We start from the raw sequence: 13,305 nt of genomic DNA, 5'->3' as shown, positions 1-13,305 counted from the left end.
GTGGAGGAACATTTAGCACAGGTACAGTGCCAAAGCTGCCTGAGCTCTGTGAGAGGCTTGTTCTGAAATTCGCCATCAGCAGGAACTAATCTGTTGTATGTTCATCGTTTGATTCCAGTTAACACGGGCTTTTTTTCCTTGAGTTTCTTCTGTTCAGTTTGACACAAGGAACTCTCTCCCCTTTCCTGTGCAGGCACTGTGTGTATAAAGCTGTTCCTGGCTTAGTGGAAGATTCTAGAGCTCAGTGTGCTGCAGAGCCCAGGGCTGGTACCCTGGAGGTGCCTGGCACCCCTCTGCACTGCCCCCCCATCTCAGCAGGCCCACCAAGCCCCCAGCGTGGAGCTGCTGGTGTTTGCTGTGAGCTGGTCCCTCCCCTAGCAGCACCAGCACAAGCCCAGGTTGTCTGACAGATGCAGTCGAGCAACTCTCTCTCTCTCTCTTCCGTGGCCTCAGGCAAGATTCTCCTGCTCTAATTTCATTGTGTTTAGCCACCACACAAACTCTAAAGCTCCCTGAAATGGGAAGGAAGTAATGTTTAAATTATACATGAGTGAACTGATTTACTCAGCCTGGAGTTTTGAGTTCCGTCCTTGTGAATACAGGGCTGGAGCTGTCTGTCTGTGCATCCATCCGTCTGCCCACTGGAGATTGAATTAACAGGAGCACAAATGCAGATCCAGGACTGTAAAAGCTTTGCCTTAAACCAGTGTAAACTGTATGGGGCAGATGCCTGCTGCCACAGGGAATGCAGCATGTTTGCCTGCTGTTAATTTGTCTGGTAGTCTGCCCTCAGTGATGGAGGAGGCCATTGCTGCAGGGTCCCTTCAGCCACTAGGCAGTGGTGTTGTCACCATCCCTGGTAGTGTTCAAAAAATATGTGGATATGGTACTTGAGGACGTGGTTTAGTGGCGAACATGGTGGTGGTGCTGGGTTGACTGTTGGACTTGATGATCTTGGAGGTCTTAACTATTCTGTGATTCTTAAAGTCATTGTTTTGATAAGGTCTGTCCACTCCTGACTGAAAAGCGATTCAGACTGCTCTCCTGCTCCTAATGAGGGGGTTTAACTTCCTGTGTAACGTATTTTGCAGAGCATGTAAAACGCTGGTTCAATTCTATGGTCACTTCCTACGGGCACTGGCTCAGCGCTCCTTGGGGAGCCGGCACCGGAAAGTCGTAACTGTGCCTGCTGATGGCCTGGAGATCCCTTTTGCAGATGTTTCACCCAAGTCTCTCCTCCATGCTCCTTTAACCTCCTTTTCTGTTTAAAAAAAAATATCATTAAGCAAGCTGCAGTGCTGCCATGTCTGGCCAAAGCCCAGCAGCAAATCTTCCTCCTTGACCCATAAACAGGAGGTGCCAAATTTTTGTAGGGGCTGCAGTGGTTTGTGGTTTGGTTGGCTGAGAGCTGGGGGTCTGCCAGGTGGGCAGGGGATTGTTCATCAGGCTGCATCCTCTGGTTGTGCTCTGTGAGCAAAGACAGCTCTGTGCTTGGTCCTTCGATGTCCTTCAAGAACAAAACAAAAACCCAGAGAGCTTGAAATGTCTGCAGAGACATAAACTGAAAGGGGGAGAAATCATGATTCTCCCCCTATTTGTTTGACCTAAATACACTGAAGTAACTGTACCCTCATGAAAGAGATAATTTCCTGATGCTGGAGAGCTTAACATCTGTTTCCTCCCATTTTTTTCGGGAGTAGAACATGGTAACGGAAGAACTGGCGGGGTTTTCTTTCCTCTTTTTCTTTTGTATAGCAAGAGGCGCTGCATGCTTGGGCTAAATACACTCTCTGAGAGCAGACAGGTTTCTCTCAAGGGCTACATGATCATTTGTTCTCTATTTTCTCTCCTTCCTGCCTCCCCCTGCCCCTCCTGGAGAGGAGCGGATACGCCGAAGCCCAGGCAGGACTTCCTAAGCTCAGCCGTGCCTCTGGCAGGCTGCGCCGCGTGCCCTCTCCCCGTCACCCCCCTTCCCCGAGAAACAATGGCCAAGGGCTCCTTCTTGTTTGTTATTTTGGATCCTGCAGAGGAAGAGCCGAGTGGAAGATGGTGTCCCTGGGGGCCCTCGGCGCATTCCAGCTCTGGCAGCTCCTTGCGAGGCTGCGCCATCCGCAGGCCTCCCGCTCACATGTCCTGCGCGCTGCTGGGGGGGACAGGGGGGTTTGGAGCAAATCTGGCACTGCTGAAAGTTGAGAGAAGGGGGATGGAGAGCCTTAGCGGGGTGTCTGGAGTCACTGTTCCGCAGCAAGTGCAGATCCTGTCCATGAACACCCAGCACAGCACAGGTGGTCATGGTGCCAAGAAGAGCTGGGCTTTTGTACCGACTATTTGTGACATGGCTTGAACCCCCCCATGTCAGCTTTGCAGGCAGGGTGTGGTTGAGCCTCAGACCCTCTGTACCTCTGGCTCCAAAACCCTGTTGGATGACCTCAGGTCTCTCCAGGTGCTTCCAGCCAGGAGCTCTGTGGTGGAGAGCATGTTTCTGGCATGTGATTCTGTCTGGGCTGCCCCAAGGGCAACCTCCTGCCAATTTCCTTTTTGTTCCCTTCAAAGGCTTGTTATTTCTCAGGGCCCCAGTCAAAATAGTTCTTCTGTTGGATCGCTTGATAGAGGGGATTTACAATTTGACTGTAACATGGAATATGCATTCTTCAGAATTCCACAATGCCTAGGAATCATGGAATCACAGAATGGTTTGGGTTGGAAGGAACCTTTAATATCATCTCGTTCCAACCCTTGCCATGGGCAGGGATACTTTCCACTATCCCAGGTTGCTCCAAGCCCCATCCAACCTGGCCTTGGACACTTCCAGGGATGGGGCAGCCACAGCTTCCCTGGGCAACCTGTGCCAGGGGCCTCCCCACCCTCACAGGGCTTCTCAGCACTAAATATTTTTTGAAAAAAGATACTTCTGCTAGTTACCCCAAAACTGCTTGGTCTGAAGTAGATTTCAGGGATTGTGTGGTGCCTGCCTGACAATCAGCCTGAACTGGGCATTGTTAAATGAGCAGTTTCTTTGCGTCATTAAGATCTCTTGAGAAAACTCATCCTGGATCAGACCTTTCCTAATTGATGCTTCCTTTCTACCTGGTCTCTCTACCCTGCTGCCTATAGACCCTGTTTTTGCTCTGGTTGTGGATGACTCCTGTAGGTTACTAAGAGCTCAGCAGAAGGAGATTGCCCAAGAAAAGCATCATTCCCTGGGTGATGGCTTGTGACAGCCCTGATTGCTTAGGCCTGATTTGGTGTCTTTTAAATCTGCGAGAACTGTTAACTTCAGTGGGTGTTCCCTGGGCCTGTGGTGATGTTTCTGCTTGTCTGTCTGCTAAATCACACTGAAAAGGAGCAAAATTGCTATTACTCCCACCTGTATCATGCAGGAAGAGCCTGTTGCCAAGGAAATGTTGTGCAATCGTGGGTGAGATACAGCGTGCGTAGTTCTTTCTTAAAGATTTGGATAATACAAAAAATATGGAAAGAATTTGGAGGGGGAATTGTGGCCGTAGATATAGATGTTTGTGTAACACACCTGGTGCCCCTGGCTGCGGATTTCATCAATTCCAGCTTGTTTGTCCACCTTGATTACCTGGAAAAGGGAAGTGGATTTTCAGAATGAAGGACTGCTGCTTGTGTGGTGAGAACAGGGTCTCATGCAGAGGGCAAAGTAGCCCCTGTACACTGGAGCTGTTTGTGGTGTTTGGTTGATAGCTGGGGTTTTATAAAACCATCTTCCTCTCTGGATGAGGTGCTGTGTGTTTTGGAACCTCCAAGCCTGGCTGAGCCACCCTCCTCCTTGAGCTCCAGGTAGTTCCGAGGAAGTCCACTAGGAAGAGGTATAAGGTAATTGTGTTACTTCATGTTTTCTGTGGTTAAAGCCCTTCATACAGTGATGGTAGTCCCAGATCAGAGGGGAAAAATAAACATATGGTTGACTAAGTGGTATAGTTTTCTGGGTAATAGGTGTTCTCAAAGTGATTCTTCCAAACCTCTTTCCCCTGCACCCCAGAAAGGCGAGTAATGGTTCATCAGACACTCTCATGGCTGTTCTCCTCCATAGTCAAGTTTTATTTTGTCACTGTGGACCCTAATGCCCCCGAGCCCACGTGGTTCGATTGGTAAGGCCACCTCTGCCCTGTTTGGCTTACTTGAAGCATAGGTTTCCCACCAGAATGCTGCTGGGGGTGTTTGCACAGTGGCAGACGCTCATTTCGGAGGCTGTGTCAGTCAGCGGAGTGTAGCAGATCTTGGCACCTGCTCAGGGAGGACTGAGCGAAGCTGGCTGGAATTTGTTCATGTGCAGAGAATTTGCCTTGGTGGTGGGAGGCTTTGCTCTGGGTGAGGCAGTGCCAATCCTTGGGCTGGAGCTGGTTCAGGGACAGTGCTGGAACTGTGGGTGCTAACGAAGCTGTGGCTCCTACCAAGGTCAGCCTGTGATCTCAGTGTGTGCAGTCCTGTGATTGCTGGGAATTACACACTGATAAGGTGCTTCCCTCACCTCAGTATTTGCTGTCAGCTGACCAAAAGGGCTTTTGAGCACCATTTTATGTCCTCCTATCCCACTCATCCTTCAGGGAGATCTCTGTCAAAGTCTTGGTGATGGTTTCAAAGATGAGGAGAGGCTTAGGGTAGGCTGTGGTGAAGGGGAAAGTGGAGAGGAGCCACTGACCACTGGTCACAGAATGGGTCTCCTTTCTGCTCAGAGCACTCAGGTCTGGCTTAGTGGTGATGGCTTTAATTTACATCTGGCTTAAAGCTGTTTAAAAAAAATTAAAAAAAAATTAATTTTAAAGCCACTTTTGCATCCTGTTCTGGGTTTTGTTGCTTCTCTGGGGAGAGCTGTGCAGGATCTGTCCCTTGTTGTGGGATCTCTTTACTTGACACATGAGGAACAGCCTGTCTTCTCCATGCTAACATCCCTCCAAAGACTTCACAGACAAGCCTCTTCCCTTTGAATCTTTCCTCATGCAGGATCGACCCAACCCAAAACAATAAAACATAAAACTGAAAAGAGAAAACAAACAAACAAAAAAAAGGGACCATTTGTGATTTCTGTCTTTTGCTGCCAGTTGCCTGCATGACTTGAAACGACTCAAACCCTCTTTTTGTTTTTTTTTCATTCCTTCCAACCCATTCCAATATGTTAGTCTTTAAGTTGCAGCAGGGATGTCTGGGAATAACTCGCATCCCAGAGCGACAGCCTGAGGAATGAGGAGCTGGTCTCCTCCTCAAGTATCAGATGGAGGAACTGTCCTGCTAAACCTTTGTTTTTTTGGGAACAAAAGCTTCTGTGGTCTCTGCAGGGACCCAGGACAACACAGCTCCTGGGTGAATTTGTGCCCCAGGGTTTAAATGGTGACAGGTGGTGCTGAGGCCCCAAAACTGCTTGGGGAAGGAGATTCTCTCTTAAAATGTCCATGGTGGCGAGTACAAGAGGCTGAATAAATAGATGGCTAAAGCAGAGCAAGGCAGCATGTGTGGAGGGTCAGCACTGTGTTCCGTGGGGCTATGTAACTGGGGGGTGTATTTGGTGGTATCCGGTGAGGCTGTGTAACTGTGTAGGGATGTATTTGGCTGTATCCAGTGAGGCTGTGTAACTATGGGGTGTATTTGGCAGTGTACATGTAGGCTGTGTAATTGTGGGGTGTTTGTAGCAGTGTACATTTAGGATGTGTTACCTTGGGGTGTTTTTGGCAGTGTATGTTTAGAATGTGTAACTATGGAGTATATTTGCAGTGTACATTTAGGGTGTCTAACTGTGGGGTGTATGTTGCAGTGTACATTTAGGCTGTGTAACTATGGGGTGTATATGGCAGTGTACATTTAGGATATATAATTTTGGGGTGTATTTGGCAGTGTACATTTAGGATATATAATTTTGGGGTGTATTTGGCAGTGTACATTTAGGATAGCTAACCATGGAGTGTATTTGGCAGTGTCCATTTGGGATATATGATTTTTGGGGTGTATTTGGCAGTGTACATTGGGGATATATGATTTTTGGGGTGTATTTGGCAGTGTACATTGGGGATATATGATTTTGGGGTGTATTTGGCAGTGTACGTTTAGGATATCTAACTGTGGGGTGTATTTGGCCCAGCTGTTCCCACAGCGGCCCCGCCACATCCTGTGGCAGAGCCGGCAGCAGCGCTGGCAGGGCCTCTCTGAAACATGTTTAATAAAGGGCAGAAATGGCCAAAACGAGTGGGGGGGGGATAAAAAAAAGGTGAGGAACAGCACTGTGAGTGCCTGGGTCAGTGAAGGTGACAGGGAGGAGGTGCTGGAGCTGGGGGATGATCCCTGATGGGAACGGGGCCTGTGGAGGCCCCGCAGGAGCAGGTTCTCCTGATGGGAATGGGGCCTGTGGAGTCTCCACACTGAAGCACGTTCTCCTGACAGGAATTGTGGCTTGTAGAGACCCAATGAAGGAACAGGGCCATATTCTTGACAGGAATCACAGCCTGTGGAGGCCCCACACAGGAGCAGATTCTCCTGACAGGAATCGTGACCTGTGGAGGTGATTCCTGTCAGGAATTGCAGCCTGTGGAGGTCCACAGAAGCAAGTTCTCCTGATAGGAACTGTGGCCTGTGGAGGTCCCACAGGAGCAAGTTCTCCTGACAGGAACTGTGGCCTGTGGAGGCTCTGCAGGAGGAGGAGAGAGAACACCTGTTATGCCCTGACTGTCTCTCTCCCAATTCCCGATCCCCCTGCACCCCTGGAGGGGAGGTAGGTCCATCAGGAGCGAAGGTGGGAAGTTGAGCCCTGGAAAAAAAGGGGTGGGTGAGGGTAAGGGGTTGTGTTAGTTTTGTCTTTGTTTCTCATTATCCAAATCAATTGTAACTGGTAATAAATCAAACCAGTTTTCTCCAAGTCACAGTCTGCTTGCCTCCGACAGTGATTGGTAAGGGAGCACCATATTTTTATATCAGCCCATCAGCTTTTTCGTCTTATTTCCCCCCTGTCCTGTGTGGGGAAGGAGAGAGACAGCACAGTGAGTGGACGTCTGGCAGTCTGGCAGCTGGCCATGGTCAGCCCACCACAGCAGCAAACATTCATTTCTGCTACCCTAAGTACTATTGGTGCCAAAAATGCTTGGCACAACCCCTGCGGTGTAGCTCGTGGAAAGCCAGATGACTGTTGTTCATAAAAAACTGGGATAGAAGTTGTTTCTCTTAAGGTTTCTGACCTCCCTTGGCTGTGCTCTGGTTCTGTGGTGTCTCTGCCATCCGTGGGTGTAAGACAGATGTGGTGGCAAGGTAGAAGCAACTACATTTGACTGAGTGCAAGGGTGAGCCTTTCCTTGGCCAAGAGGTGTCCAGGGCAACAGGTGCTGCATTAATAACCTTTGTGTTAACAGATATAGTAACTTTAATTTTTTTTTTATAGATATGGGAACCATGAACAGTGCTGATGTGGGTGTTGCTCTCCCTCTGCTCACTGGAAAAGAGGTTTTCCATTGTCAAACCTGAGTCTCTGGGCTGTACCCCTTATTGTTGCTGCTTTTGCTTCCTTCTTCCTCCTGGGAGAAAGGTTGGGAATTGAGAGGATTTAATCCCAATTAGTGCCTGGCATGTTGCAAAGGTAGACAGCAAATCCAGGACCAGACTCAGGACCTGGGAAGTTGTAGCAGTGAGACAGGGCAGAGGTATTTTCAGGGGAAGGGAAGCTTTAGGATCTGTAAGAGTGGGAGTTCAGATGTTTTCCCACAGAGGGTTTGGAGTGGTTTCCATTGCTGTTCTATGTGGGGTATCTGTATTTTTAATCCTGTTCACTGGAGCTCACTGGAGGGGATCACATGTGTTTTGTGCAGTGTTGAGTGGTGGCCAAGCAGCTTTCATTCAGTGGTCCAGTTCCAGCAAGGGATTCCTGTGCTGGTGCCATCACTAAAGTAGGAAAAATCTGGCTTGGATATTCCATGAGATTTCTGATGTTGTAGTATTTCAGAATTGCATTGCTTCCAGGAAAAGGCTCGTCGTGACTTTGAATGCCTCCCTGAAGAGACTGAACTCATTGGGAGTGTGTTGCCAATTCCTGGCAGACGGGGCTGGTGAAGATGACAGTGACATGTGCATGGACACTTCACTGGAATTTCCTCTTTCCCTCTCCACCATGTACTCTGATGTATTTGGAGTCCCAGAGACTTGCAAAACGAAGACGTGATTCGTGGTATTCTGCACATACTTTGTGGTAACTTTATTTAATGCAGGAAGTTTATTTGTGGTCACTAAACCTTCAGTCATTTAAATCAGATTTAATCGTGGTTTGGGAGCAAAATTTCAGCCTTCCTGGAATCAAAGGCAAAACCACTGTGGCCACTGGTATGAGATTTGACTTGTGGTGCTTTAACAAATGTGCCTCCTAAAAAAGCTTTCTGCTCCTAATTGCGTTCCTTTATTCTTTTTTCCCTCAGTCTTGTGAAGAAAACAATCTGAAGACAATGCATCTGTGACCCCTGATCCCAGTTTGCGAGTCAGGGCGATGGAAGTTGTAGAGCATACTCCTCTCGCGACAGTTCCCAATGGATATGCAAACAGGATTTTCCAAGCGAACATGGAAGAAGGGAGCACTGATGCGCTGGAGGCCTGCGGTGCTGAGCACTGCACCTCCAGCGACGCAATTCCGAGTGAGCGGGAGGAAGCACCTAGGTATAAGAAGACAACCAAGGGCAACCGGATCTGGAATTTCGTCAGACGAAGGAAAGGACTCTCCACGAGTAAAGACAGACCTCAGTCCATGATCCTGCTGGGAGTTACCTCTGAGGTCTCGGAATTGAAAAAGCCATCCTTCATGGAGAGGGTACGGTCGTCGAAAAAGGGAAGATCCTCCAGGACACCCAAGAATGTGGATTTGAGAGCATCCAGAGTGCAGGTGGCGTGTGACCCCGAGGAGGAGCCTCCTGCCAGCGGGCAGAGAGCTGTCTACAGGGTGAAGAAGCTGGGGGACGGTCGGAGGCCCTCCCGCCACTCGTACGCGGGGTACATTGAGGATTTCGATTCCTCTTTTGAAGACATAGAGCTGAACATCAGCATTCCTGAACTTGATGCCATTGAAAGTAAATGTCTCAGGGATATTAGTGTCAGATTACACAGTGAGGATAATGATGGTAACTGCCACAGAATACCAGCCAGAAAGAGCGAGTCTTTGAATTTTGAAAACCTTAAGAGTCCTGCAGTTGCAGAAGGGGACAATCAAAAGAGGTGTGCTGTGCTCCCACAGGAGAGCCGGAGAGGAAGGAGCTCTGATGTCTGGAGCTATCTGAAAGGAATTTCATTAACTAGCAAAGATAATTCAAAGCTTCCAGATCAAAGGGCTGAAACCAATTTCCAGAACTTAGAAAATACAACTGATCATTCCTCTTCTTATTTTGACTTTGATACGAGATGTGAGGAGAATCCCAGACAGCGGAAAAAATCCAACAGTGCCGCCAAGGCCACTCACTTTGGGGGGGTTGTGAGGTTCCTGACCAGCGTGGCCGAGGCAGCTCGGAGGCTGCGAGGCTCCTCAAGGGCGTTTTCCCCCGATGAGAAGAGGCCTCAGCGGAGTTTCCGAGGCTGGAGGCAGGATGTTGCCTCCCACAGAGAGGGCTTGGTTATTGAGAATGAGAGCGCAAAGGCCTTCTGCACGGTGGGAGCGTGTCTGCAGTCCCCAGATTCAGGCACGTGGGAGAACCTGAGCTTTGAGAGTTTGGTGGGGAAGGAGCCGGTGCAGCATTGCAGAACCACGGAAGGGTCCAAAGAGGTTGGTTCCTCTGCCCTGGGCAGCGGGAATGACAGGGTTAATGGAACATCACTTTTTCCTTTTGGGCCAGAACCATCCATCTCCCACCTGCCAGAGCTTGCAGATGGTTCTTTCGCTGAGCTAAATAGCAAAGACCCCTCTGAGGATCTGATTGAACTTCCCCAGACGACTCTGACTGACATGATTCAGAACTTGGGCAGTACTTCAGAAAAGACACAGGTCATGGGCAGAGACCTGCCACCTTCTCATGATCTTCCTGTGAATAGTCTGGATGCTGTGGACCTGGGCCATTCTCCAGCTGCCAGTGGTGACTTTCCTGCAGAAACTGAGGCTCAGATCCACCTTCCACTGGCATTGCCGACTAAACTTGATACTGAGGACGTGTCTTGTGCTCCAGTGGTTGCTAAAGACATGGATCCGTCTCCAGCAGTGGCTCAGGAGCTTTCAAAGGCAGAACTGGATATTCAGGACTTGAGAAATCCTGAGCTGCCTTTGCAAGACTTGTCTGGAGGTGAGCTGGGGACTCAAGACACTGGCAGTACCCTGGAGAGGATTGTGGGCAGGGACCTGCCACCTTCACAGGATCTTGCTGTCAGTAATCTGGACGCTGCAGACCTGGGCTGTTCTCCAGCTGCTGATGGTGACTTTTCTACAGTGACCGAGGCTCAGGTCCACCTTCCACAGACATCGCCGACTAAACTTGGTACTGAGGATGTGGCTTGTGCCCCAGTGGTTGCTAAAGACACGAATCCATCTCCAGCAGTGCCTCAGGAGCTTTCAAAGGCAGAGTTGCATAATCAGGACTTGAGAAATCCTGAGCTGCCTTTGCAAGACTTGTCGGGAGGTGAGCTGGGGATTCAGGACTCAGGCAGTACTCCAGAGAAGGCACAGGCTGTGGGCAGGGATGTGCCACCTTCTCAAGATCTTCCTGTGAATAAGCTGGATACTGTGGACTTGGGCCATTCTCCAGCTGCCAATGGCGACTTCTCTGTAGTGACTGAGACTTTAATCCACCTTCCAGAGACAACCCCAACTGAGGAGATTGAAGATACTGTCAGTGCTCTGGAGAAGAGTCAGGTCATGGGCAGGGACCTGCCGCCTTCTCAAGATCTTCCTGTGAATATCCTGGATGCTGCAGACCTGGGCTGTTCTGCAGTTGCTGACATTGACTTCTCTGTAGTGACTTTCTTGAAGTGTTCAACAGTGAAAAGGCAAGTTTTGGAGCAGACTGATGGCTGCTTTAAGAAGCGGGGAATCACTTCATTTGTAGAACAGAACTCTGTGGAGATCACAGAAGGAGTGGAAGAGTTTAACTGCAGCTCAGAGTGCCGGCCTTTCCAAGTGCACGTCTCCAGGATTGTCTCCTCTGGGTGGCTCAAAAATGGAAAGGTAGGAGTAACTTTGAGTAATGTGAGTAACTTTTACTATAATATCTGCAATGAGACCCCACTGTTGTACATCCTAGGAAGCTGGTTTGTATGTGAAAGCATTCTTATACATCCTCATTGGACTCTTCAGTTCAGTAGATCGTTCTGTGAATGGTGGCAGTAGACACCATATCAGTCTGAGTTACCTGGCGTATCCCTGAGCTCTTGGTTAAACCTCCAGAGCTGCTTCTCCTGCAGCCCTTTGACCATTTGTGTGTATCAGTGCCTCTAGAAGAGGGTGGAGCAGAAGTTGGTTGTAGGCACTACCTTTAATTTTTTTCCTCTTTACATTTAGTGCATTTGAAGAAGAAGCTCCCGAGTAGAGTGATTTTGGCAAATGGAGAGTTTTGAAGTGTGTTGTGGACAAACAGCATTCAGCAATTGCACTGTGGCCTCTGTTTTCTTACCTAAAATGACAGTAGAGGTGGTAGGTTTTGATTTTTACTGAATGATGGTGGTCACAACACAGCGTCCAGAATAGCTGTCAGAGTCCTGGCATGGAGTGCAAGAACAGAAAAATAAAAACACATCTTGAAGAGCTCACTGAGTCGTTGCTCTGGCAGATCTACTGAGCTTTGTCCCTGCTCCAAACATGTCAAAAGTTGTGTGGCATCAGTAGTTTGTGCTGAGCCTGTAGTGGAATGCCTTGCTTAGGATCTGGGTACATAATATAAACAAAATAACTTCTTAATGTGACTCTATGCCAAGAGGGGTCTGATCAGCACTTCCCTGCATCTGTCTGTACACAAAATGATGTTTCCTTTTGGGATTTTAAATACCCAGCCCTGAATGAGAGGTGGGCAGTGGTGGTGGCTCTAATCAGGGCAGGACATTCCTGTTTGGTACAAGCAAGTCTTTCAAAGCCCTTAAAATTGTCAAAACATTTAAGTGGACATTGTATTGGGCAGTAGGTTCCGGATATTACAAACCTATCTTGTCCAGCTTAATGCTAGGAAACCTCAGAAGTCCCGTGGATAAGGGAGGGAGATGTATGGCATGAGAAAAGGCCTCCTGAAGCTGACAGACTATCCCCTAACTCTCATCCCATCACTTTATCACCTGCACAAGTGTATCTGTGCAGCAGAAAGTGTGAGCAGTGACAGTCCTATCAGCTGTGCCAGTCTCTGTCACTCTGTGCCAGTTGTGGAATTGTGGAAAAACATGGCAGGACCCAATGTGATCAGCTCAGCTGGTTGCCTGCTGATGAGATGCGGTTGCAATTATGACTTTTTTTTTAAGGTGCCAGGTAGGGAAATTGGGTCAGTTTTGTGAAGGAACTTCCTCCTTTCCTTTCAGGCTTGGAGAGACCAGAGATATTCCAGAGGTGATGATACTGTTCCCTGTTGGAAAAGGGGTCACTGAAGCTTCTGAGCCAAGAGGGGAAGTGTTTGAAAATTGGCAGCAGATTAGAAATGATGGGGGGGAAAAAAAATCTGAAGTTCTGACTCCCAGCTAAAATGGGCAGGAGCATTGTTAGTTATTCCTGGATTTGTTTTTTTGCTCCGTTTTGTGTAATACAACAAATTATGGACAGCTCACTGTGTAATTCCAGGCACTCCAGAGGTGAGGTGAGTAGTGGTTGCTCACTTCTTGTGGTCTCTGGAAGAAATGTTTTTAGGAGGAGCTTGAGAGGGCTGTGGTTTGATATCCCTTCATGGGGACTAAGTAAGATAAGAGAGGCACAAAAGGATTGAGTGGAGCAGAGGAGAACAGTGTCCCCCTTTTACCAGGGCAGCCACATCTCCACTGGCTGAAGGCAGTGGCTGCATGTGTGATCCCAGGGCAGAATCCCAGCTCAGCTGTGTGAACAGGAGATACTGTAAGTCCCAGCTCAGCTGCTGCAGGTTACAAACATTACCAAGAAGCTTAAATATGGTGCTTGCGATAACTGGGCAGGAAACCTCCCCCCGTGTTCCCGTCGAGTGTGGCGTGTGGCGGTAGTAGCGGGACCTCCAGGCTGCTGCCGCTTCCTCCCTGAGCAGGAGCAGCTGTAGGGTGGGAGGGAGAGGGAGCAGAGAGCCCTCCTCCTGGGTTGTAAACACCTCCTGCATCCCAGAGACTCGCCCTGCAGATTTGAAAATGGATTGTCAGCAGCAGCAAACCCGGAGCAGTCAAAGTGAGGCTCATGGAAGGATGCTCTGG

General features: G+C 48.9%; 1 protein-coding gene across 2 annotated transcripts in view; it reads left to right on the top strand.

Moving 5' to 3' along the window:
* The window catches only part of ARHGEF9 (Cdc42 guanine nucleotide exchange factor 9), a 207,600-nt gene that overhangs the window by 14,712 nt on the left and 179,583 nt on the right, over positions 1-13,305 (top strand). For both annotated transcript variants that reach the window (XM_017817034.1, XM_017817026.1), the window contains exon 2: positions 8,409-11,125. In XM_017817034.1, coding sequence (XP_017672523.1) covers positions 8,477-11,125 — 2,649 coding nt within the window. In that variant the 5' untranslated portion in view covers positions 8,409-8,476. The remainder of the gene's footprint in view (positions 1-8,408; positions 11,126-13,305) is intronic.

The sequence above is a fragment of the Lepidothrix coronata genome, unplaced genomic scaffold (assembly GCF_001604755.1).
Source record: "Lepidothrix coronata isolate B3197 unplaced genomic scaffold, Lepidothrix_coronata-1.0 Scaffold2, whole genome shotgun sequence".
NCBI classification, from domain to species: domain Eukaryota; kingdom Metazoa; phylum Chordata; class Aves; order Passeriformes; family Pipridae; genus Lepidothrix; species Lepidothrix coronata.
The sequence above is the reverse complement of the archived record's forward strand: the minus strand, read 5'-3'. Positions and strand labels throughout refer to the sequence as shown.